Source organism: Aulonocara sp. 'chitande type north' Nkhata Bay, linkage group LG2 (genome assembly GCF_057382095.1).
Source record: "Aulonocara sp. 'chitande type north' Nkhata Bay isolate Kocher_YH1m ecotype deep benthic linkage group LG2, A_spYH_male_GT1.1, whole genome shotgun sequence".
In the NCBI taxonomy this organism is placed as follows: domain Eukaryota; kingdom Metazoa; phylum Chordata; class Actinopteri; order Cichliformes; family Cichlidae; genus Aulonocara; species Aulonocara sp. 'chitande type north' Nkhata Bay.
This window is the reverse complement of record NC_141345.1, coordinates 22,524,136-22,549,709: the sequence shown is the minus strand read 5'-3', so window position 1 is coordinate 22,549,709 and position 25,574 is coordinate 22,524,136. Positions and strand designations below refer to the sequence as shown.

The 25,574-nt window shown below is 41.2% G+C and overlaps 1 protein-coding gene and 1 long non-coding RNA gene across 2 annotated transcripts; both read right to left on the bottom strand.

Moving 5' to 3' along the window:
- Positions 1-2,507: 2,507 nt before the first annotated feature.
- On the bottom strand, positions 2,508-7,094 carry LOC147337780 (uncharacterized). The gene is made up of 3 exons (XM_086310617.1): positions 4,490-7,094; positions 4,201-4,356; positions 2,508-3,784 (listed from the first exon to the last, which is right to left on the bottom strand). Exons 1-3 carry the CDS (start codon positions 4,610-4,612, stop codon positions 3,551-3,553), a joined length of 513 nt encoding a protein of 170 aa, XP_086166743.1. The 5' UTR covers positions 4,613-7,094; the 3' UTR covers positions 2,508-3,550.
- Positions 7,095-14,124: 7,030 nt separating this feature from the next.
- Positions 14,125-24,920, bottom strand: LOC147337779 (uncharacterized). The gene is made up of 3 exons (XR_015131469.1): positions 22,422-24,920; positions 21,928-22,335; positions 14,125-14,511 (listed from the first exon to the last, which is right to left on the bottom strand). It is a non-coding gene; the product is annotated as an uncharacterized LOC147337779 (long non-coding RNA).
- Between the last annotated feature and the right edge of the window lie 654 nt (positions 24,921-25,574).

Here is a 25,574-nt window from a genome sequence, read left to right as displayed (position 1 = left end):
TATAAATGCAATCCATTATTATTTTAATCACATGTCATTCAAATATTTATTCTATTATTTTTTAATTTACAGTTTTTCATTAATTATTTTAAATGTGAAAAACTGGCGACATGTCTGCTCTATCATGGCTGGGATAAAGTCCAGCTGTGATGACCCTGAGTGGTGGATGGATGGATGGATTTTTTACCCACAGTCTGAGCCCACTCCAAAGGGGTAGAAGATAAATCTGAAGGGTTATGAGGCAACTGATTAAAAAAGAATAGAATAAAAGCCCTTAGTTTTTTTTCTCTATTCTTTCCATTGTAATTTTATACTTTCGTGCTTTTTATTATGACACATTCTGAGAAGCTGAGATGATACATCCCGTATTGATGGAACGGCAGGACATCACATGCTAATCATTACAGTTAGGACCAACTATAAAATAAACAGTGACCTCTTCTGATAAACAATAATCCACATCAAAATTCCTTCATCTAAACATGTTGGACTTATATTTTCCCTGGAAGCACATGAAAAACTGGAAATTAATTAGATGGTTTATTGCAGTGAGCTTTGGGAATAGACCATAAACCACACAAGACGGAGTCAGTACAGTCACTAGACGCACATGTTCACCCCGTCATGGTGGGATTACGAATTTTAATAAAACAACCAGCTCTAAAATAGAAGTCTGACAAAACTCGTGTTCTCAGTGGAATGCGAGCCTGTAGATTTGGTCTGTAGGCGTCTTTAATTGGAAGTTCATTTGAAGGTTGCCCTTCAAATGAATCTTGACCTCCGACCTTCTGGAAGTATTTCTCATGGACCCCTGTGTCTGGACTCCCCAGGCTATTTGGAGTTCACATCTCACCGACAGTCCCGTAAATTCCACACCTGTTGTTTAGACCAAGCTACTCAGTCTCCTTAACAACAAGTAAGAATGAAACAGCTTTCCTGTTTGTGCAGCTCCTGATGTGGTTTAGGATTGTTGTTGGAACACAGTCATGTCAGCAAGCACTAGGAATTTATTTCACTTATTATTTCACATGATGTGCCAAACAGTGGAATCCTGGTTACTTTATAACTGAATATTTTACATAAAAAATAAATGACAGTGTGTTTTATTAAATATAGTAGCTTCTTTTTTCTGGCTTGGAACCACTTAAAAAAAAAACAGATAACCTTTAAAGGAAATGATCAGGCTCTTTTAAAACAAAGGAAAATGTAAACAAAGACTTTTAGAACAGTTTCACCCAGACTCAGCTCTATATAGATCTGCTCTATATGGACAAAAGTATTGGGTCACCTACACATTACACCTGCAGGACCTTTTATGGTGTCCAATCCCTCAACCATATGCATAAACATGGAGTCTGCAGATGATGTCTAAATGATGTCTAAAGTCTCAGTTTTTACCCAGTGCATCTGAAGGGATGGCTCAGATGAAGGTCAGCCTGTCTAATTCCCATCAGCAAAAGCTACAAGGTACCAAAAAGTCACAAGCTTTGAATATGATGAAAATTACCAAAAAAAAGTGAAGTGGCCAAAAAAACCCTGAGAAATCAGTTTTTATTTCTCTATTCTCTTTTTTTGTTTTAATTTTGCATGGGAGTCAACAGTATGTCAGTGTTATAACTGGCTAAAAGTTGGTAAAACTGTCAGACAGAGATGGGCGTTACTGTAATCTGATTACTTTTTTCAGGTAACGAGTCAAGTAAGGGATTACTATTGCAAAAACGGGAATTAGATTACCGTTACTTTCCCGTAGGAACGCTGCGTTACTGCGTTACTAAAACCGTGATTTTTTTGCCAGAATGTCTCATGACAGTGACGTAAGCAAGTGCGACGTTCGTGACAAAAGCTGTGTGCAGATCAACAGTGGATCATATATGAATGCAGGAGAGAGTGTTTAAAGCGTGGAAGTACTGACCTTATTTTGAGTTTAATTCCATAAAAAGTGACAAAAACATTAGTGTCCATTGTGCGTGGGAAGAAAACTTCTTTTTACAGCGAAAAAAAACCCTAAACTTCCAAGCAAGCACCGAGTGCGCTGAGAAACTCGCGGATTCTTCAACTGACCGCCGCGGCACACCTGCACCAGGGCAAACCTCCGCCTACGCTACTCCTGCTTTACAGGTGAAAATAGAGCAACAGGACCGCTAGTCTTTGATGTTATTTATTTTCTGCTGTGTTTTACTTGCATCTATTTGAAAGACTGAGTGAAACACACAAAAAAAAATTGTATGTGCTGGAATGTGCAGAAAATAAGTTTAAATGTTAAGCAAATTTCTTCAAGTCAGAGAATGTTGCATATAATTAAATTTTTGCTTGATGCATAAAGTTAAAAGATTAAAACTAATAAAACAAGTTTTAAAAAGAGAGACTTTTCCATTTGATTACATTTTGTATACACTGAAAAAAATAATCAGTGGTATAAACGTAAAAAAATCATTGTAATCGGTTGCACGAAATTAAGTTATGTTTGGTTAACCTTAGTTTTTTATGTTATACCTGCACACATTTTTCTGGTAACACAAACATGACTTTTTTATGTTGTTGTTATGTTTTTCATTCCGGTCAAATATTTATAGAAACCACTTGTTTATCAGACATGAACTTTTTGTGTTAATTGTATTGGACTACTATGTGTTATATTGACAAGATTATTTTATGGTAAGCTTATTTTATTTTATAACAAATTTCTAATATATAATATATAATCTAATATATAATTGAGTGTTCAATAAATAAAACTAAATTAAGGCTGATCTTACTGTATGTACTGTACACTTTCTCTTCAATCAAAGAAATAAGCAAAACATTTTTGAACAATGACCTGTATTTTTGAAAATACTACACAGTTGTAACAATGGACTTTCAATTCAGGCTTCCAAAATATACATGAGTCATATTTGTACAATGCATCTCTTGAAAAACATTCCACAACATTCCTCAAAGTTATCTGCTGTAACCTGAATTCAACATTGTGGGGCCCTATGACATCGCGCTTATGTAAAAAATAGTTTTTTAAATGTAAGAACCATAAGGTAAGGTAATATGGCAACAGGGGTGTAATTATTAAAATGACACAAAGAAGAGACTTAAAATAACATTATAACCCACAGGCACACAACCAAGAGACCTAAACTGATTAGTATTGGCTTGCTTCTATCACTAAACATCACAATCACTAATACTAGACGATGCAATCTGTTTGTAGTGGTGCACCTTGGGAAAAAAATTGCAAACTGGTGAAATTGGTGCAAGGCACCATTTCCATTGAGAAAAATGGACATTCAAAGTTTGAATTTTTTTTTAAAAGAGTCATGGCTTGAAAAGTGAAAACTGCAGTAATAAAGGCCCCAAGTTGAAAAGTGCCAGAAAAATAAGTTTCACTATGTACTGCAACTTTACCAGTGCTGGCTTAAAAGAAAGGATGGTACATATTCGAAGAGGTAAACATGTTGTTCCCACATCATAACTGGAAAACTGTTCAATCGTACAGTCTGGTCCTGAAAACCTGGGCCTTCTTTGAAAGGCTGTTTCTTTTGAGCTCCATAACCAGTTTCTATAATACCTCGAAGGTATACTTTTCCAGTGGGTAGGTGAGGTTCAAAGTGTACATTAGTCCAAACAGCATTGCAGCTGCTAGGGTATAGTTATCCAAATCCTGCCAGACTCTCTGGCCTTCAAGGACTATCCCGATGTCCTCAGGGCTGCCATTGGCATCTCTTGACTTTATGATGTAAATTCCCATGGTTGTTTCCTTATTAGATCGTTGGATAATGGCTTCATCTGTGGCCTAGAAAATGCAGAATTCCAAATTTTAATTCAACAGAACACTGGTCAAAGAACATTATACCAAATCTTATTTTAATCCGTGTCACTATTCCAAAAAATGTTAACATTAACACATTAGGTGAACAAAAATGGATTCATTACAGCATGTGATTTGAGTCCTCAGAATGCTTAAAAAGGTAATGAAGTGAAATCTCCATGCAAAGAAGCAGAATACTGTCAGAGCACAGAGAGGTGTTCAACTATCAACTCCACACATAGAAAAATGCAGGTAAAAGAAAAAGAAAAAAAACGCACCCATGGTAAATTGTGAAAATCCCAGGTGATTTTCAACATACTCCTGGCATAGAGTGACAAGCAGCATTTTGTTAAAATTATTATTTTCCCTAAAGTGTATACACAAATTAATTTTTTTCTTACCTGGGCCGTGGGCTCCAGAATGTTCTGAAGTCTTCTTCCTATTTGTCCTCCTCGCCTTTTGAAGACCTTTATTAGTTTGTCAGATAGCACATCTATCTGCGAGAGTAATCTGGACTGCAGTGGCATGGTGGTAATGCGCTTAAACTCTGCATTTATCTAAAAAGACAAGTTGTCACATAAAAATGCTGTCAAAATCTCAAATCTCACAAGGTTACATCCACACAAAGTTATATTACTATTTATTAGCTATGGGTCCCATGTTGCTGAGCAGTTCCATAGTTGCCCTTACTTCCAAACCACCCAAAGCCTGTTTGCAACCACAGCAGTTGCCTCCTTCTGGCCATTTTGCAGTTCTGCCAAATGACCCAGAAACTACATCTATTATTGTCATATACACATCAAGGTCTTTCATTAATACTTAGTTAAATTAGTTAATTTGACCTTTCCAGAAAATTTACCTTACAGAATGAGAGATAACATATGCAAATCTTCACTAGTAAATAAAATAATGTTATTAAAACCTTAACAGTAACACCTCTACATAACAGCGCTAGACAATTGTTCTGAAGCAACACCAATCTGCCCTTCAGCAGCGATAAGCACCATATATCCAATCCAATCCAATTTTATTTATAAAGCACTTTAAAATACCCAGCACAGGAACAAAGTGCTGTACAGAAAATAAGTTAAAACAATAGAATAACAAAAAACAGCAAATTAAATAAATAAAACACATAAGACATAAAATTAAAACAGCCCTATGTTAAAGCAAAAACAAGATAAAACAGCATCGAATCACCTAAAAACAACTAAAATAAAAATAAAAAACCAACATCTCACGTGGTGTCAAAGGCCAAGGTAAAGAGGTGGGTTTTCAAGAGTGACTTAAAAACAGATAAAGAAGTGGCCTGTCTAATCTCTAAAGGAAGCTCGTTCCACCGTTTGGGAGCTGCTACAGCAAAAGCACGATCTCCTCTAAGTTTACGCCCAGTCCTGGGTATCTTCAGGAGCAGCTGATCAGCTGACCTGAGAGAGCGGGTGGGTATATAAGGCTGTAGCAGCTCAGAGAGATAAGATGGAGCTAGGCCATGGAGAGCTTTAAAAGTAAATAAAAGAATTTTAAAATGAATCCTAAAAGAAATGGGCAGCCAGTGAAGTGAAGCTAAAACAGGGGAAATGTGCTCAAACTTTCGAGTGCCAGTTAAAAGACGAGCTGCGGCATTTTGCACCCTCTGTAGATGACTAATATATAATGCACTGACCCCTATATAAAGTGCATTACAGTAATCCAGCCGAGTGCTAACAAAGGCGTGGATCACTGTCTCAAAGTGCTGCCGTGAAAGAATTGGCTTTATTTTTGCCAGCTGCCTGAGGTGAAAGAAGCTAGATTTTACCACGGCCTTAATTTGATTATCAAACTTTAGATCACAGTCCACTTTGACCCCCAGGTTTGTGACAGTTGGCTTAACATACTGTGCCAGGGAATCTACATACACATTGGGGGTCTCAGTGGGGCTACCAAAAACCATCACCTCTGTCTTTTTATCATTGAATTTTAAAAAGTTAACAGACATCCAAGCCTTAATGTCATCGAGACACTGAAGTAATGGCTGTGTGAGGTATCTGCCTTTTTTCTTTAGAGGGACATAGATCTGACAGTCATCAGCATAAAAGTGGAAAGCAATGCCGTGCTTTCTCAGTACAGAACCAAGAGGAAGCAGATATAAAGAGAAGAGGAGGGGGCCTAGAACTGAGCCCTGTGGGACACCACACAAGAGGGGAGCGGAGGACGATGCATAGTCACCAAGGCTGACACAAAAAGTTCGCCCCGTCAAGTAGGACCTGAACCACTCCAGTGCTGTGCCCCTAATGCCCACCCAGTGCTCCAAACGAGAGAATAAAATGGCATGATCCACGGTATCAAACGCAGCTGTCAAATCTAAAAGCACAAGAACAACACAGTCCCCAGCATCAGTCGCTAAAAATATGTCATTAAAAACTTTTAAAAGGGCTGATTCAGTGCTATGAAAGGGTTTAAAACCAGATTGGAAAACCTCTAAAACATTTTGCTTTTCCAGGAAGGCCATTATTTGGCTGTAAACTACCTTTTCAAGAATTTTGGAAAGAAAAGGTAGTTTGGAGATAGGCCTGTAATTTGCAAGAACCATAGGATCAAGAGCAGGTTTTTTAATCAGGGGTTTGACTACTGCATGTTTAAAATCTTTAGGGACAACACCTGACATCAGACTATGGTTTACCAGCTCAAGCACCAAAGGACCAACTGTAGGTAACACCTCTTTTAAAAGTCGAGGAGGGACAGCATCATTTGGAGACCCTGCAGGCTTAAGATGACCAACAGTCTCCTTTAAAAAGGATAGAGTCACAGGCTCAAACCTGTCAAAGACAGCAGAGCAGGAAACAGAGACTGAGAGGTCGTGAGCATGAGGAGAGATTTGAGCCCTTGTGGAGGAGACCTTCTCGATAAAAAAGTGTAAAAAATTTTCACAGGCTTCTGATGAGGGCTCAATACAGTCAGTATATGGTGCATTAAGAACAGAGTTAATAGTATTAAATAAAACACGTGGGTTGTGGCAGTTTGACAAAATAATGTCAGATAAGTGTTTTCTTTTGGCATCTTTTACAGTTCTTTGATATCGACGCCAACAGTCCTTCAGCATCTGGAATGACACTTGTAGTTTGTCCTTTTTCCACTTGCGCTCAGCTCGACGGCAGTCGCGTCTGACAGCTCAGGTCAAGTCGTTCAGCCAGGGCTCAGATTTAGTTTTAGGCAGTCTGGATTTTAATGGAGCCACAGTGTCCAAAGCAGTCCGACAGGTAGAATAAAACCATGAGCTCAGTTCCTCATTCTGGCTGCATAAAAAAATCGATACAGAAAAAATAAATTTAACATATTTATATTGTCATTATTTTTATCTCTTTAAGCCCTCCTCTCAGTCTCTCTATAAATCAGTTAAAATAATTTGTTGGGTTTTTGTGTGTCTTTAACATGTTATCAGTAGATTACATTCACTGCCCCAGAACATGAAATAAAGCCCCACGTCATGCAGTTCCTCTCCTAATGAGTACTGCATAGGTGTCATGCCCTAAATAAACCGACTTTAGTGAAGACACCCCCCCCCCCCCCCCCCCCAACACACACAGAGCCCACCCCATGGCAAACTAGCTTATTTAACTGTATAACTAAAACATTTTAGGTACAACCAGTTAACTAAATGGACACGAGTTTGTTAGTCTGTATTCACTGAGAAAAAACAAGCGGATGTGACTGGGCACACACTGAAAAAAAGCTAATGCACATAATATTGTCCCGCAGCTTAAGCTAGCATTATCGTTAGTTAACTTAAGGAATGACTTGTTTTTTACATTATGTTGCTCAACAGCAATTCATGAGAAAAACTTCCCCATATAATGGATGTTCTCTTCGTTTCCTCTCAAACATGTAGTTTTCAGTTTACCTTGACAAAGTAAAGCTCAGCACCAAACGTAAACGAAGCGAAGACAAAAAATGGCGGACCGCCACAGTGAATTTTCCCTCGTAGAACACACCCTGGGGGGTGGAGTTTCAACAGAAAACACAACTATTTTCTGTTATTTTGATATGACTGGTTTTAAAAGACTGAACATCCTTCTAAAACAAGTGAAAGGCGTGAGACTTAATTATGTTTAGACCAAAAATATAACTGATTCATGTTGGATATATTTACTGTATTTTTACTAACTTAACAACCTCATCATTGCATTAGTCGCTTTATGCTATAGCATTACGCTTACATTAGCTTGAAGCTCAAGGTCGTCATTTTATTTTATTTCTTTTTCTGGGCTTACAAACAGGACACACAACATTTAGATAACCGTTAGACTGAATCTTGGGTCTGTGTTGAGTCTTCCAGCTGCTGACTACAGAAGCTAGATTGACCTTTCAGCATGTTTATAGCGGCTGTGGCTATGTGCTGGTAATGTTACCGTGTGTGAGCAGTCACATTGGCAGCAGACATGTTTCAACAAACTAGTCATATCCCGGCCCTACATTAGCTTGTTTAATGGTTAAGACACTGCAGGTACCACCACTTACTACAGACACCGATGCAAGTTTGTAATAGTCTGTTAATTTAGACTGAAAGAATATACAAACAATATTAACTCACATTATATATGTTAATTACTAATTTGCTTATCGCATAATTTCGGTTACCATTAGCTAACTGGAGCCTAACATTGGCCTCTCATGGTTTTCGATAAACAGCCCACATACCTGTAAAATAACAACACCCAGTAAAAGTCCACATATATAAAGGGTCTACACTCGTTCTCACTGGTGTGTTAGCTTTAAAATCCTATTTACCTTCAAGTGTAAAACTCCAGATGGTAGTAGATTTTCCAAAGCGAGAGACAAAAATGGCGGACAGCGCAGCCGATTTTTCCTTTCCAGGGGGCGGAGCTTGAGGATAAAACACGACTAACTTGTTTCTTTTCAACATGATTTGTTCTAAAAGAATCAATATTCTTAAAGAATATGTGAAAATTAAAAGACAAAAATATGTTTAGATGTGAAATTTAAATTAGTCGTGCTGGATATATGAAGTAATTCTATGCAAATTCAACAACCACCCTATTGCATTTTTTTATGATGGATTATACAGAAAAAGTAGAATTGGGCTGAAAGATCTATCGGTTTATCACCTATTCAGGTTGTAAATTGTGTTTTTAAAAAGTAACTAAGTAACTAAGTAATTAATTACTTTTGAAAATAAGTAATCAGTAAAGTAACGGGATTACTTTTTTGGGGAAGTAATCAGTAATTAGTTACTGATTACTTTTTTCAAGTAACTTGACCAACACTGCTGTCAGATGTAGTTGAAAAAGGTATTCCAGTCTATAGATGCATCAATACTGAACTAGAAAATAGCTCTTAAATAACAGAAAATAAAGGAGTATATAAAGACTGCATAAGCCCATAAGAACATTCCTTTTATCCTTTTTGTATTACGGTTGGAAAAGTTCCAAGATTTTGTCCTGGTCAAAAGCTGTGTTTGTACCACATTTACTTTATTAGGATCTGGTCACCACATGATTGGAAAGAAAAGGGCCTTTCCCAAACTGTTCCCACAGAGCTCAAAGGATTAAGATTTCCTTTCACCGGAACTAAGGTCAATCCCAAAAAAGCAATATACTACTGTCATTGAATTCAGTCATTAAAAGGTGTGGCTCAGTAGTTTTTACCATGTAGGGTACTTCCCAAACACGACATTTATGATTGACATAAATGTCAATCAAGTTGTAATCTTCTACTTTAAAAATGTATTAAATTTTGGTAATTTAATTAAATATTAAGTATGACGAGCTACATATATTTTCGGCACAATGGTCCAATAGACCTGCTGTCAATAGTGAGCATGGGAACATTTTCTCAACCAGAAATAACTGAATTAAATTAAGTTAAGTCCAATCCCCAGTGTAGACTATGATACAAATAAAGTCACATCAAATCATTGTCATCTTCCCCATTTCTTGCTCTCGTTGGCCTCTTTGGTTATGGAACGCCAGGACTGCCATAATGAATTAATTAAATACACCATTAAATAATTAATTAAATGTGGCAATAATTAATTAAAATTGGAATTAATTAATTAAATAAATAGTTATGACACATGTAATTAATTAATTATTGACACATTTAATTAATTATTTATGTATTTCACATTTTAATTAATTATTGACACATTTAATTAATTAATTATTGACACATTTAATTAATTATTTATGTATTTCACGTTTTAATTAATTATTGACACATTTAATTAATTATTGACACATTTAATTAATTATTTAATGATATATTTATTTATTTCATTTTGGCAGTCCTGACGCCTGGCTCTCATCATGAAATAATTTTATCTGTCAGCCTCACCCATCAAACTCAGGGGGCGGGGTTAACGCTGATCGAGTCAAAACCATTGCTTTGGCCTGGTGGCCATTGTTTCTAGCACACAACAACCGGCATGTGGAAGCTAACAGAACTGAGCTTCGAAAAACCCTGTTTGTGTGTTACCAAATACCGTTTTAATATTTTTTTAGCCGAGAATGTAGTGGTTTAATCTTCATGTGTCTGGTCGGTTTGTCAAGATACAGCCTCTTTGCAAAAGTGTTTCGATGATTTCGGAGATGTCTGCCCAGTCTCACGGCAAAGCGTGGGATAGACCCGCTCGCCTCGCAAGCAATCCCACCGACAAAGCGCAGGCCCTGGTACACAGCTGTAGTAACCCCCGCTGACTTCTTTTACTGAGGTTATATTTATCGATGTTTTATTTCCTGATGTTCTTATGTGTCCTACGTGTTTCAGTCGCCAATTCTGAATTATGACTAACATTAAAAACATGTTTAAGGAGGAGAGAGAGCAAATAAATCTGTTTAACATCTGATCTTTGGGTTTTTGTTCAGTAATCAGCGTGACCTGTGTATAAACGCATAAAAGAGATAACGTTGGTGTTTCCGTCATGTAGTAACTGCTGGCTTTAACTGTACAAAGGTTGTTCGACACTATGAAACACATACAGACTTCATGATGTTCGGCTAATATTTTTATTGTGAATATTAATCATGCTGACCTCGCTCTGTACACCACGCAGCGAGGTCAGCATATCTACGATATCCTCAGCTCCATGAGTTAACACAAAGTTTCCCAGCTGACTATCTAACTGCCAACTATTCCAGAGACGTGAAAATATACAGCATAAAGAAAAGTGTAAGAGACTCAGCAGCAGATTAGAATAACAGTTATACATTTAATAAATCACCAAATGAATCCAAGAAACGAGCAAACCTGTTCCGACAATTTGAGTTTGTATTCCCTCAGCTGCAGACTCGCTGCTGTTTAAATGTTTGAAAAGGAAGATTAGATATAAAAAACGTCAAACATAGACTCAGTCTGCCTTCACATTTGATATGAAGCGCACACCTATAGTGGCCTCAGCAGGCTATTACTGAAATACACGTGCTATATCATAAACTATGATATAAACAGGGAGGTCCTATTAACATGTTTAGTTTTAAAGGACACCTTCCTGCCTTTAGTCTCATTCATGAGCAGTATTAGTTTTCTTCTAACATCCAGAAGTCTGCACCATGTGTTTCATAGTTTGTAACAAGCCTTTGACAGGTAAACATAACATGACCGAAAAAGCAAAAAAAAAGAAAAAAAAAAGAGAGAGAGTGTTGACATAAGAAGAGAAAATTCTCTCAATTATGGAGACAGACAAATGGTTCATTTATGTTTGATGTGTGTTTATTCCTCCCTAAATATCGTCGGTGAAGTTCGCCATGCATGTCAGATTTTCCTGCGCATTTTTATACCTCTGCCAACAGAGAGAGAAAAAAATCACATTCTAACAGACAGCTGGTGCTTAGAATACAGTTGAATAACTATTAAAAAACAGATGATATTTAGATGATAGTTCAGTCTAACACATGTGCCAGTGAACCATTAAACGTCTGTGAAACTATGCAGTTATGAAACGTAACTTTAACCTCAGCCAAACCGATTTGCTCAGTTGTAAATAAAACAGCGAAGTAAACGTGACCCGACAGACAGAACCTGAGTGAATGAAGTCCAGCGTTTAACCACTGAGAGCTAAAACTCAGCTGAGGTTTGAAAGCTGTGTGCCGGTGATTGGACATCAGCCGCTGATAAAGCTGTTCACCTATAAAGTGCTCTGTAAGGAAACGAGCTCCAGCAGCTCTGTGCTCGGGGAAAACACTATATTTACTTATCTTGTGCAGAAAAATGCGCTGACATTGCGTTATATCGAGCACCGGCTGCCCAGTTAAACTGTGACTATCACCAGGTAACTAGGCGTGTTTCTTGAATTAGCAGCAGGTGTTAAACAGCTGACAGATGAGGAGGAGAATGCATGCAGGTAAACTGAGGGTCTGTTGAGCTGATCGCTGGTTTCGTGAGAAAAATGTCAGCTCGTTCTTTATGTTACAGAAGCACAGAGACACAAGACCAGGCGGAAAGAGACGATCGTTCGGTGAAAATGAGAATCTGCGAATGCAACATGTGGAACACGGAGAGTGGAATATGTAAACAAACCGGTTAACGTAACCCCCTCGGTGCACTCTGCATGCTAACTGTTAGCAGAGCTAGTGAAATCTCTGAAAACATCTGAGCACTTTTGCAAACATGTTCTATGTTGACAACCTGACCAGACATACGTCGCGACATTCGCAGCTAAAACACTGTTAAAAGTGTAGCTGGTGACAGAAAAACGGGGTATTTTAAAACTACACCACCACCATTGCTGCTTGTGATTTGATCTGCATTCTGGGATAACTGGCTGCCCCAAGTCTACACAAGCAATCGATTTTCTAGGATCGACCTGTTTTGACTTACTTTGCACGGCAACCAATCAAATGTTAGAGAAGCTGCATGGGCAGCGTTAACCCCGCCCCCTGAGTTTGATGGGTGAGGCTGACAGATAAAATTATTTCATGACGAGAGCCAGGCGTCAGGACTGCCAAAATGAAATAAATAAATATATCATTAAATAATTAATTAAATGTGTCAATAATTAAATAATTAATGAAATGTGTCAATAATTAATTAAAATGTGAAATACATAAATAATTAATTAAATGTGTCAATAATTAATTAATTACATGTGTCATAACTATTTATTTAATTAATTAATTCCAATTTTAATTAATTATTGCCACATTTAATTAATTATTTAATGGTGTATTTAATTAATTCATTATGGCAGTCCTGGCGTTCCATATTTGGATGTACGACACCTAAAACCTCCTGATACTACTGTGACCCACAGCCCATCCGGATATGTAGGAACACATCATATGCATGATAAGGCAGGCAGCGCTAAACCCGATGGACAAATGCATTAGGAGAATTGCCATTGTAGCAGCAGGCCCACAGTGAGACTCTCCCGCTGTAAAAGGCAATGATGCGCAAGCGCTGTAGAAATTCCTCTGTGCAGAGAGCGACGTTACGTGCGGCTTCATCCAGCGGGCCAAAAAACCATCCTGTCACGCAGGAGCTGTGCCATATAATGCCTCATTGCTCATCCATTTTGTGTCAGCCGTGTTTGCGACAGAGTTCTGCTGCCGTAGAAATAATCGCCCACAAACGATTTGTTTCTTTAACACTTCTCATGTGCACGTTAAACTGAAGAGGGAAGAAAATAGGTAAGTAAATGAACAGCTGTTTCATGTCAGCAGATGAATTTGAGTTTATGCCTTGCTCCACTTGGTGCAGTTGCACAGAGCTCTGAGAGATCCGCTAAAAACAAGGCAAGAAAACCGGTAAAAAAAAAAAACAAAAAAAACAAAACAAGTTATTTACATATTATCTCAATATTTTACGCTGTAACTTAGCTCTAAGCTTACCAGACCGCTGATATCGAGCTGAGACTGAGCGCTGCTCAGAAAGCCCACGTGACTCATGCGGGACAGAATCACATACGTATGTGAAATTGACAAAATAGAGTCATGAGTTATGATGGATCGTGTAGCATAAAGCGGGGTGGGTAGACCATGCTGTCCTTGAACATAACAGAAAGAAAAATGTCTTCAAGCTTTTGCCCTTCATATTAAATCACAAAGTGACAGGCACAGCGGGGGGATCACTTCAGCCATTCATCCCAGATTCTGGATTCTATTACGGACGTTTCTGCTGAGTAACATGAGTTATGACACAGTCTTTTCAATCAGTCCACTTAGTTTAAGCACAATTATTATTTTACAAAGACGCTCTATTTTAAAATGATCTAAGATGGTTAGACATATTAAAGTAGTAAATCAAATATCAAAGAGACTGTGTAAGTGATTGATATGATATGATTATTACCAGCAGTGACATACAGAATTGATAGCTGTACATGGTGTATATAGATGAATAAATCCATATGTATTTATAAATGACTTACTAAGGAGGATTAATGATATATAAAGGATTATTTAAGCACTCGCTACCTTACTAATGCTTAATAGTGTTACATTATTATAAAGTCATACCATTATTTTTATTATTAGCGGAAGCTCGACCTGCATGCAGTTTTTGCCAGATTTGCATCAGATTCGTTACAGTTGAGAATTCTAAAGAAAACATGTAATTGCTAATAATTTGGAACCATTCAAAATGTAGGATTTTTAACTTGTAAAGTGTAAAGTGTAAAATGTAACAGTAACAGTCCATCAGCCGTTGTACAGCGATTTACCTTGACCATTGTAGACATCCTTTCTGTTATTTATAACTTGATTTAGCTGTAAATCATAAGCCTATGTAACCGGTGTGATTCTGCGTTGTGTCTCTCCCACAGGGGAATTGTAGAAAAAGGGGAGAGGCAAAAGGGGTACACTGTATTTATAGTATTGCACCAAAGAAGAAGAAAAGAATGAGGAGGGGCTCTAACTGATAATGAACACAACTACAGGCTTGGAGGTCCTAAAAGTCAGGTATAAAAGGAGAAGTTTGGGGGTTTAGAACACATTTTGTGTAATTATAACAATGTTATTTATGACTCTGTTACATTCACCCCCCAAGAATTACACAAAATCCTAAAGGGTACACCAAAAAAAAAATATAAACCCACAATAACAGATACAGTGGCCTCAAACAAATTCACATCGCATATACAATGAATTAGATCAGCAACATAGCTTCCTCCAAGGAGGATAAGAGACCTGAGACCTGCTCGGCGCCTAGCAAGGTCCCAGGACTTTCTATAGACAAAATGAGGTGCCATTTACACCACACAAAACAGGCCATAATATCTATGGGCGTCACTATCAGACTGCACAGACTGACAAAATACAATGAACTCTGTGCCCGTATTATTCTTTTCCAAAAACAATAGCAATGAAAAACATACAGAAATAAGCAAATTCACACATCAATAACCGCTGCTTGAACAGGTTCAACACCAAGGAGTGTTTCAAGTTGAGCCATTGATTCAATCAAGCGACGAACTGGTTTAATGATTCTACCAAAACGTGTGGTAAGTCCTTGATCCACGTCCACATTTTTGGGTTCAAGAGAATGAAAAGTGTGGGACGGGAAAGCAGCAGGGGAGCCTGGGGAGGCTCCATCACCAGCCAGCCCACCAAGATCAGAAACACCCATTATGGGAGGGGTCCCATGAACGCCATCTTCGACCGGGTCAGCGGCAGATTGCTGATGGATCCATGATAGTGTGCGGTCATCACACTCGCCAATGCTGGAGACGGAATCCACAGTCCAGGTGGCAGGAGGTACAGCTCCTGTGCCCCCAAAAGATGTCACAGACCCATCCAGGTCAGACTCAGCGGGGCCACTGACAACGCTCACAGCAGGATGTGCAGCATCGTCATTCAGTGTTGTGTCCAAGGGCAAAAAGTTAACTTGAAGGAGCAGGTTGCGATGCACCACACGCTCATGACCTTCTTTGTCTCTGATACGGCAGATGTGAAGAGCAGGATCCAAGTCAACTACCGTGTACACAACAGGTTCCCATTTGTCAGAGAGCTTCCTTTTTCCTCTGACTCCCTTGTTTGCCAACAACACCTGGTCCCCTAGTGAAAGAGGCAGACCCTTCACTTTTCTGTTGTACTGGTCAGACTGGTGTCTCTGCTCCATTGTGCTGTGTTCCTGGGCTCGGAGCATGGCAGAGCGCAGGTCATCCATCAGTGACTTGACATAGGTATCATAGTCACAAATGGTGTCATCATGAAGGACATCCCGAAACATGAGGTCAACTGGCAACCTTGGCACCCTCCCAAACATCAGGTAGAATGGCGCAAAGCCGGTGGTCTCGTGTGCCGTACAGTTATACACAAACGTCATGGACTGTATCATCTGCGGCCATTTCTGCTTACATCTGGGGGGGAGGGACCGTAACATGTTTCCAAGGGTGCGATTAAATCTCTCTGTGGTACCATTACCCATGGGGTGGTATGGTGAAGTGTGGGATTTGGCAACGCCACCCAAAACCAGAAGCTCTGCAAGCAGCTCACTCTCAAAACTAGCTCCCTGGTCAGAGTGAATGCGCTGAGGGAAGCCATACACACAGAAGAATCCATCCCAGAGCTTTTTAGCGACTCTCTTAGCTGTCTGATCCTGGCATTGGAATGCATGTGCTAATTTTGTGAAGTGGTCAGTAATCACAAGGACATCCACAGACTTGTTGTTGCTGTCCTCAGCTGACCAGAAGTCAATGCACACAAGTTCCAGTGGAGCACAGGTCTTAATGCTTTCCAACGGGGCCCTAGCTGCTGGCTCTGGGGTCTTGCTGAGAACACACCTGCGGCAATTTCTCACATGACCGCGCACATCCTTCTCCATATCATACCAGAAAAAATGCTGACGAGCCAAGGAGAGTGTGCGAGGTTGACCTTGATGACCAGCATTGTCGTGTATGCCAGACAGCACCACTTGTTTTAGGGAGTCAGGTACCACAAACTGGAATCTCTTGTGTTTGGTCAGTGGGTCCCTCACGACTCTGTAGAGGACACCATTGAGGAATGTGAGCTTATCCCATTGTTTCAGGAGCCGCAACGTATGTTGGTTCTCATGACAGCGCTCACGTCTGGAGGGTCTGCGCTTACGCTCAACATAGCGGGCTACTCTGGAGATCACAGGATCCCCTGTTTGATGAGACAGGAGATCAGCACGGGACAGCGCATGAGTAACATCACAGTCAGGTGGACTGATGGAGGTTAGGTGACCAGCGAGGGATGTTGCACGCTGGCGAGAAGCAGACTCCCACTCACAGAGCGAAGACATGAGAGAAGACACGTCATCAGTTGACAGAGACACATCAAGCACAGCAGAGGGTGGAGCACTGCGTATCGATTGAGGTTGACAGGTCAAACGGAAGGCATCTTGGACACTGGCATCTTTCACACCACTGACTTGCTCTAGCAGCTCAAAGTAGGGCTCCGACAGGAGCCGCTGGGCCAACGGCCTCACAAACGGTTCCCTGCTCAGGGTGTCTGCCACAATGTTCAGCTTTCCAGGAACATATTTGATCTCAAAGCAGTATGGTGCAAGCTTAGAGACCCAACGCTGTTCACAGGCATCCAGCTTTGGCTTAGTCAGAATGTATGTGAGAGGATTGTTATCAGTCCAGACAGTGAACCGATGACCCTTGAGCCAGTGGCTGAACTTATCGCACACAGCCCACTTCAGAGCCAAAAATTCGAGCCGGTGTGCTGGGTATTTGGCCTGACTGCGGCTGAGAGACTTACTAGCAAAGGCTATAGGTCTTGCTCTCTCCTCACCAGCTGGCACCTGGGATAAGACAGCACCCAGCCCATCCATGGAAGCGTCAGTTGAAAGGATGAATGGCCTCTCAAAATCAGGATGTGCCAGCACCGCACAGCTGAGGAGTGCACCTTTGAGTCCCTCAAATGCTTTCTCACAAGCAGGAGTCCAATCTTGAGGGGTGAGCTTGCGAAAAGTTCCAGGTTTCCGACTCCCATGGCAGCCTTTAGTCCTCTTCTGACCGGCAGTTAGAGCAAAGAGTGGCTTCGCAATACGAGAGCACCCTGGAATAAAATGCTGGTAAAACATCACCATGCCAAGGAAGGATCTCACTTTCCTCTGAGAAGGGGTGCAACCGTCACCATCCATAAGGTCAGTCTTCTGAAAATTGGCGATAACCCTCACTTTATCCTGATCAACCGAGACACCACCAGCATCCACGACATGACCCAAAAACCTCACAGAGCGTCTGAGAAAGTGACATTTTTTCTGCGCCAGCTTCAGATTGCTGGTCCTCAGGCGAGAGAAAACAATCTCAAGACGTCTTAGGGCCTCCTCTTCTGAAGGCGCAAACACCAGCAGGTCATCAAGATAACACAGGAGGCTGGAAAAGTTCAAATCACCAAAGATGCTGAGCATCATCCGCATGAAAGATGCTGGGCTGTTGCATAGACCCTGGGGAAGTCTGTTGTACTCATACAGGCCAAGAGGTGTAGTGAAAGCAGTGTACCGTCTGTCAGACTCATGGAGGGGAACGTTGTAGAACCCAGATGTGAGGTCCATGGTGCTGAAGAAAGCATTCCCACCAAGGGCAGCAAGACAGTCAGCCTGATGGGGCAGTGGGTGAGCATCCTTAATGGTTTTGGCATTGAGCCAGCGGAAGTCAGTGCATATCCTCAAGTCACCTGACTTCTTCCAAACCATTACCAGTGGCGAGGCGTATTCGCTGGTGGACTTACTGATGATGCCTTTCATCTCCATGTCTGACAGCACCTCTCGCAACTTGTGATAGTGAGCCGGGGGTACTCTGCGATAGGGAAGCCTGAAAGGGCGGTCGTCAGTGAGGTGGATACGATGGACAAAGTCTTTCACCTCACCACAGTCCAGTTTGTCTCTAGAGAACACATCTTGGTAAGTCAACACAAGCTCCACCAATTTCCTCTTCCACCCATCTGACACTTCACAGCCCTCAATATCAATGTCAGCCAACCCAGCATCTTTGAGTAGCTGTGCAGAGTCAGGCACAGAGTCTGATGAGGGGGGAAAACTGGTATGCTGGTCAGTCAGAGTCTCGCAGAGACCTTGAGTGATGGGCAGGTCCTCCACAGCAATACAAGGAAAGACATCCGCAATCTTAGCATTGCGACGAAGTGTCACAGGGCTCTCTGTTGGGTTAAGGACTTTCATAGGGACCCAACGATCTCCCCACATGGGTGTTATAATGCGCCCCACCATTATGTTCTTTGGAGTGGAACGGGCTGACGTGGGTTCCACAACGACAGTACTTCCTGGAGACACGAGGGCAGAAGGTGGCAGCTTTCCCCAAACTACATATTCTTTTTGTGGCAGGAGAGTGACACTCTTCCGCAACCTGACTGTACCTACTTTATCTGGCAACACAGGAGCAGACCACCGTGAGATACAGCTCAGCAACTGCAGGAAGTCTTCACAATCAGTGCCAGTGTAATTGGAGTTAATAAGCTCCCAGTACTTTGTATCAGCCTTCATCTTCTGAATGATGGGCCGGATCACATTGCTCCCCACGATGAGCTCATCTTTTTGCCCAGGAACCACAAATGTTGGTACAAGAAACCTAGTCCCATATACTTCAATGTCCAAATCATAGATGCATTTCGGTTGTGTGAGAAGGCCACCGCAACCAACCAGCACCACATTTTCAGGGATATGCTGCGGAATCAGAGCAACACCAGCGGCTCTTAGCTTGCTATCAGCCTCTTCACTTAGTGTGCATGACATACTTCCTGAATCAAGCATGCTTGTCAGGGAACACCGGCCACTGACCGACACTGGAGTGTAAAACAACTCACTAGCCCTGCCAACTCTTTGTGAACCCATAATAACAGTCTTCTCATCAGAGAGGCTACTACAGCAGTTAACATATATGGCTTCTGGGTCTGTTGCATTTCTGAGGGTTTCATCAACACTGCCCATGCTACCCCTCTCGTTACATGGGCTGGCTAGTTTAAAGCAGCATCGGTGGGAGGAGGGACTGAAACGCTTGGTTTCTGGTGCAACTGTGGGCATTCACGCCTCATGTGTCCAGGGTCAAAGCAGCTGTGGCATAGCTTGTACAGCCTACAATGCACATGGGTTGTGTGTTCATGTGAGCCACACACTCTGCACGAAGCACGATGAGCATTGCGGTGCCCATGGGAATGACCTGTGGGTTGTGGGCACCTAGGACCAGTGGCTAGTGATGCAGTGCACATGGACAGAACCTTGTCAAACAGTGCTACCATCTGTTGAACACCTGGCTCAGCTGGAGGAGGGCCAGAAACTGGCAAAGATGGGGGCATGACATGTAGAGTCAAAGGAGGACAAGCAGAGGGCTGCTGCACACTTACCATGCCATCAGAAGAGAGAGGCTGACATGTGGCTGCAGAGGGAACAGAGGGCATAGGATACGAGGCTGGCTCATGTGTTACTGGGACTGCTTGAGCACCGCTGGAGTGGGGCTGGCTGTTAACAGCGACAGGGCTCTGATGCGGGATGGACAGACTTGCTGTATTATGAGACAAAACACTAGACTGTCTCATTTTCCTCACATAGTTGTCCAGACGGCTCTGAACCTCAGCTGCAGTCCACTCCTCAGGGGCCTTCAGTTGAAAAGACAACGTAAGACTGTGGTCAGGACAGTGATTAATGAACATCGAAACAACCTCACTACTGGGGTCCTCTACCATCTTGCCGCGCCTGCGGAGACACTCATCAGCAGCATCAATAGACTTGTTCAACCGGATCCAGTAATCCATGGCGTTCTCACCTGGACGTGGCACAGTACTGTAGAAATCTTTCATGGGCAGGCTGGAATATGTCAAGTCGCTGAAGTTAGACCTCAGTATGTCAAACACAGCAGTAATAGGATCATTCCGATTCAACTCAGGGCGGCAACGAAGTGACACCTTGACCACATCTCTGGCTTTGCCAGTTAGTCTAGACATTAATATGGCAAACATTTCTTCATCTGTGTCACAGCTGATTCTGTGCAGATAACATCTCATCATGTCCTCCCATTCACCGATGGGAAATAGATCTGTGTTGTCACCCTTGAAGTATGGTGGAGCTTTGGTGTCTGACTGAACAACAACCTTCAGCTGGGACTGGTCATTGCAGCTCGAGGGCACATTCTGGGGAGACTGTGGCTGGGTGGGGGCTGGCTGGTGCATAGAGTTAAGAGAGGATGTGATATTTTCCCCAATTTGCTTTGCTAAGTCAGTGATCAAGCTGCTCAACATGTCACTAGTGACAGCCTGGGTGTGTGTTTGGCGTTCGCAAGCAGCTGGTGTGGAGCTAGCTGCTGGCATTAATGGTGAGTGCATCACTGGCTGGTCTACAGTGTGGGCACCAATACCCGGGACTACTGGCCTACCCCTCCCAAAAAACTTTGGAGCAATCTGATGACCCCTCCCTAAACCAAAGGTCATATTACTCCCCGCAGAGAACAGATCAGGCAAAGCGCTATCCACAGTTTCCTCACTTAACATGTTGGCCCAAGTGAGATATCACTGTACAACAGCAAAAAAAAACGAGCCTAACCCCCACACACAATTATGCAAAACTTCACAAAACAATGAAATGTGGGGAGAAGAAAAAAACATCAAAGAATCAAAACACCATAGAAAATAAAATGTTGTTTTCTCCTCTCAATTAAAACAGGCTGTAAAAGCCAATATCAATAGAGAAAAAAAATTACAATCCGTGCCTGTATAATTTGAGGCAACAATATGAAACAGTGACAGAAATGATCACCTACGTATTTGCCCTTTAAGTTCACACGTGACAGAGATGCCTGCAAGCCAAATTACGGGGCATCGATCACACACGCGATATAAAAACCTGTGAGTCAAAGCGCAGGGCACAGGATTCTGGCACACAGCTGCAGAGAGGAGGCGGGAAAACAGCGGCAGCAGAAGGAGGAGGGGTGGATCGCGGATTGGCGATGTGACGGGTCAGCGGCACCAAGTGTAACCGGTGTGATTCTGCGTTGTGTCTCTCCCACAGGGGAATTGTAGAAAAAGGGGAGAGGCAAAAGGGGTACACTGTATTTATAGTATTGCACCAAAGAAGAAGAAAAGAATGAGGAGGGGCTCTAACTGATAATGAACACAACTACAGGCTTGGAGGTCCTAAAAGTCAGGTATAAAAGGAGAAGTTTGGGGGTTTAGAACACATTTTGTGTAATTATAACAATGTTATTTATGACTCTGTTACACCTACATCGCTAAATTACTGCTAAATTTGATTTTGAGAACTGTTTAAAGCTGTGCATTTCATATGTGCAGCTATATATATACATATTATAGTCATTATAGTATGATTTAGAAATAATATTTAAATGGTGCTTTAACCCTCTGGATTCAACGAACACACCAGTGCATCCAAATCACATCACTGATTTAAGACAAGCGTGTTGAAAGCGTAGGCTTCAAACTATATATGTCATAAACAAGGATGCGGTGGACTCAAAAGCAGACTCAATTGCTCGAACTATGTATAATTTATTAGAAGGAACAAAAACGTGAACAGAACTGGGTTTAACAGAAACCATTCGCAGAAACTAAGGGAAATCCGTGGGCGGGGAAACAGGCGTAGAGCACAGGGAGAACTCGAACGGGAACTTTCTGTAAACACAGGAGAAAGGTGTTACTGAGTGACAAACGAGTAAGGGACAGAGGTATGGAGTGCCAGTGGATAGTCTTGGGCTTACTTGGAGACCCTGGTTATTAAGCGGGGGAAAAGGCTGCCATGGGAGCATTCCAGAGAGGATCGAGAGTGGGGAGAGTCCGGTCCAGATTCCAAGGAGGTGGAGAGTATGGACTGAAGGGCAGGCTGAGAAGAAGTTGTGTATGTGGTCCTTGGGTTCCGAGCAGACGGAAAAACAGGATGGAGACGGAACCAGCACTACTGGTGAGTGCGACGGGTGATGAATCACAGATGGTAGCAGGACGAACTGGCGAGGAGTGGCAGGCAGTGCTGGCTTAAAAACCCTCTAGGTGGAGCCCCGGAGATTGAAAACAGGTGATGAGCTGGCCAACTCCACCCCAAAGGACGGATGACAGGAACCTGGACCATGCCCAACCAGACACTCCCACAGCATATGACAATATATCAATGTCTATGCATATTGATATATGCATAGACATTGATATATGTATATTTTGTGTGACGGTGGTACTGTTAAACTATAAAATAATCTATACAAAAGCAAAAATATTCAGAATCACATTCTGTGTGTGTACATATTAAAGAACATGCCACTAGATATTTAGGATTGAGGTATTCATTTTAGTTTGATATTGCAAAGCCCCATTTGCTGACAACGGTTGGTGTAGGTCCCCCACAGTGCGGAGTAGGATTAGGATTAATCATCAGAATCAGAACCAGAATACTTTCATAATCCCTAAGGAAATTATGTGGGTTACAGTTGCTCCAAAACAGTAACGGTAACAGACTAAACTAATTAAATAATACAATATATTACAAAGTTTACAAATGTAAGAAAAAGCAGTAATGTATACAAATTGCTTAATTATAAATCTCAAGAATATTACAGAGGAGAAATATATATATATATGCCATTTAACTCTAACCTGTGAAACATTTGTTATTTTACTGTTGGGCGAGTGCAAAAGGGTGTAACAATTGCAGTGGATTGGCATGTGGACCTCAGAGGGTTAAAACGAAACCAAATTAGAATAGATGTAACTCACTAGATGAGTGATTTTTTCAAAATAATTTCCATGCATGCTTGCACACCTGTAAACAGATCGCATTGTTTGGTTAAAAGGAAACCACAGGTTTGGTTGCTTATGGAAACCGTTAGGTTTTTCTTTCTTTGTTTAGAAAACTGCTAAGCTGGGTTATGTTAGAGCAGTACCTGCAGCATCGCTCCTCATGTAAAGAAGAAGCTATAGCGATGGGGAAAGATTACCCATAAAAGAAGGACAACAGGTAAATAGGATCTATAGCTTAAATGTTTTGGCTAATGTCTTTTTGACTGATAAGAGCTAATCAGCAAGCAAACATGTTTCCAGAGTGTCAGCAGCATTTTGCGTCATATTTGTGGATGTACCCAGTGTACTCTCTGCTCCACTCAGTATGTGTCACAATAAAACAGATGCAGACACGTGGACTGTAGGAGAAAAGAGACAGGTAAAATGAATATAACTCGACTTGACAATCAATTGTGACATTGCTGTAAGTGTAATAAAAACTTACTGAAAGAGTGTTAGTGTGCGTTGATGCTTGGCTTATAAAGACAGGTTTCTTTTTTAGGTTTTTTTACAACTATCATCTTGCTGGCCAGTGCACACCAGGCACTGAGGTTTTAATGTCCACTGACTTTTTTTTCTCTTGTGATCTGCTGCAATAGGACTCTCTCTGTTTGAGACCTGCATTATAGTTTAAGTACTTTCCTCAGCACTGTGGATGAGTGCTGTGTCGCTACATGTAACAATAAAACTTAAAGGGGAACAGTAGAGTGGGCTGAGAAAGAATTGGTAAAGCAGGGGAAGCTTGGCATAATTATGCATATATAATCATAAAGTGAGGTAAATGTGCAATGGGAGTGCAAACTTTTAGCTTTATTTCAAGGCGTTTAACAAAAGCTTTGCCTAAATGGTTAGGAGTTACACCCATTTTCATGTTTAGTCCTCAAAGACTCAAAAGTAACTGGACAACTGACTGACAAGCATTTTCCTGGCTGGCCAAAGCTTGTTACCTCATTATTCCAGAATAAATTGAGTAGATAAAAGATCTGGAGGAGATTCCAAGTGGTGAACTTACCTTTAGTAGCTGTTCCTGGAGCTCTCAATGCTATCAATGCCAAGTCCAGAGGGATGTCAAAACAACTAGTGCATGATACTAGAATTGTTTCTCTGGTTAAGAAAAACAACTTCACTGCATCTAGCCAAGTGAAGAACACACTCTAGGAAATGGTAAGAAGAGAAAAGTATGGGGAAAAAGAAACAGCTCATACTTATCTGCCAATCATGCCGGAGTCAGTTTTATGGCATGGACATGTATGGCTTCCTGTGGAAGTGGGCCACTGGTGTTTATCGATGCAGTGATTGCTGATAGAAGCATCAGGATGAATTGTGAAGTGTACAGAGCTGTACTCTCTGCTCAGATTCAGCCAAATGCTCCAAATCAAATCAGACAGCACAGTGAAAATTGATAATGACCCAAAGCATACTGTCTGCCAGACCTTTATGGAGCTGCCGTCAGTTGCGGCTGTTTGTGAGTCACTATGACGTCATTTTTGTTTTCAATAACTGAAAACATGCTCTGTTGGGTTGAGATCAGGTGACTGGCTGGCCTATTCAAAAACTTTCCCATTTCTTTGCCTTAAGAAACCCTTGGGTTACTTTTGAATAGGCCAGCCAGTCACCTAATCTCAACCCAACAGAGCATGTTTTCAGTTATTGAAAACAAAAATGACGTCATAGTGACTCACAAACAGCCGCAACTGACGGCAGCTCCATAAAGGTCTGGCAGACTCCAGACAGTCATTGACTGGAAAAGACTTTTTTCAAGTATCCAAGTATCAAAAAACATCCTTAGATTTTAAATTATGTTAGTTTGTCAAATTAGTTTTGAGTCTCTGGAAATCAAATCTTGATAGATTGGAAATCCACCGTGGTTGTGTACCAGTGTTGTGTCCGCACGCAACAGACAACTTAGAGAAGAGCAAAATTCATTTTGTATAATAAATTACATTTTGTATCTTTGTTACTAGCAGCCTTTTGGAAGAATGCATCATTTGTCCCAATTTCTTTACTTGAATCTATGAAAAGTCTCAAAGATAACCCAGCTTGACAGTAACAAAACAATGTTTTTGCACCAACAAGGTGATTCCCAA

What these genes read in the sequence shown, in the direction of transcription:
- LOC147337780 (XM_086310617.1), bottom strand. Translation starts at nt 4,612, where the DNA reads ATGAAAGACCTTGATGTGTATATGACAATAATAGATGTAGTTTCTGGG. An exon ending in AGGCTTTGGGTGGTTTGGAA is followed by an intron (nt 4,357 to 4,489) that starts GTAAGGGCAACT and finishes TTGTCTTTTTAG; the next exon opens with ATAAATGCAGAGTTTAAGCG. An exon ending in TTCTGGAGCCCACGGCCCAG is followed by an intron (nt 3,785 to 4,200) that starts GTAAGAAAAAAA and finishes TGCATTTTCTAG; the next exon opens with GCCACAGATGAAGCCATTAT.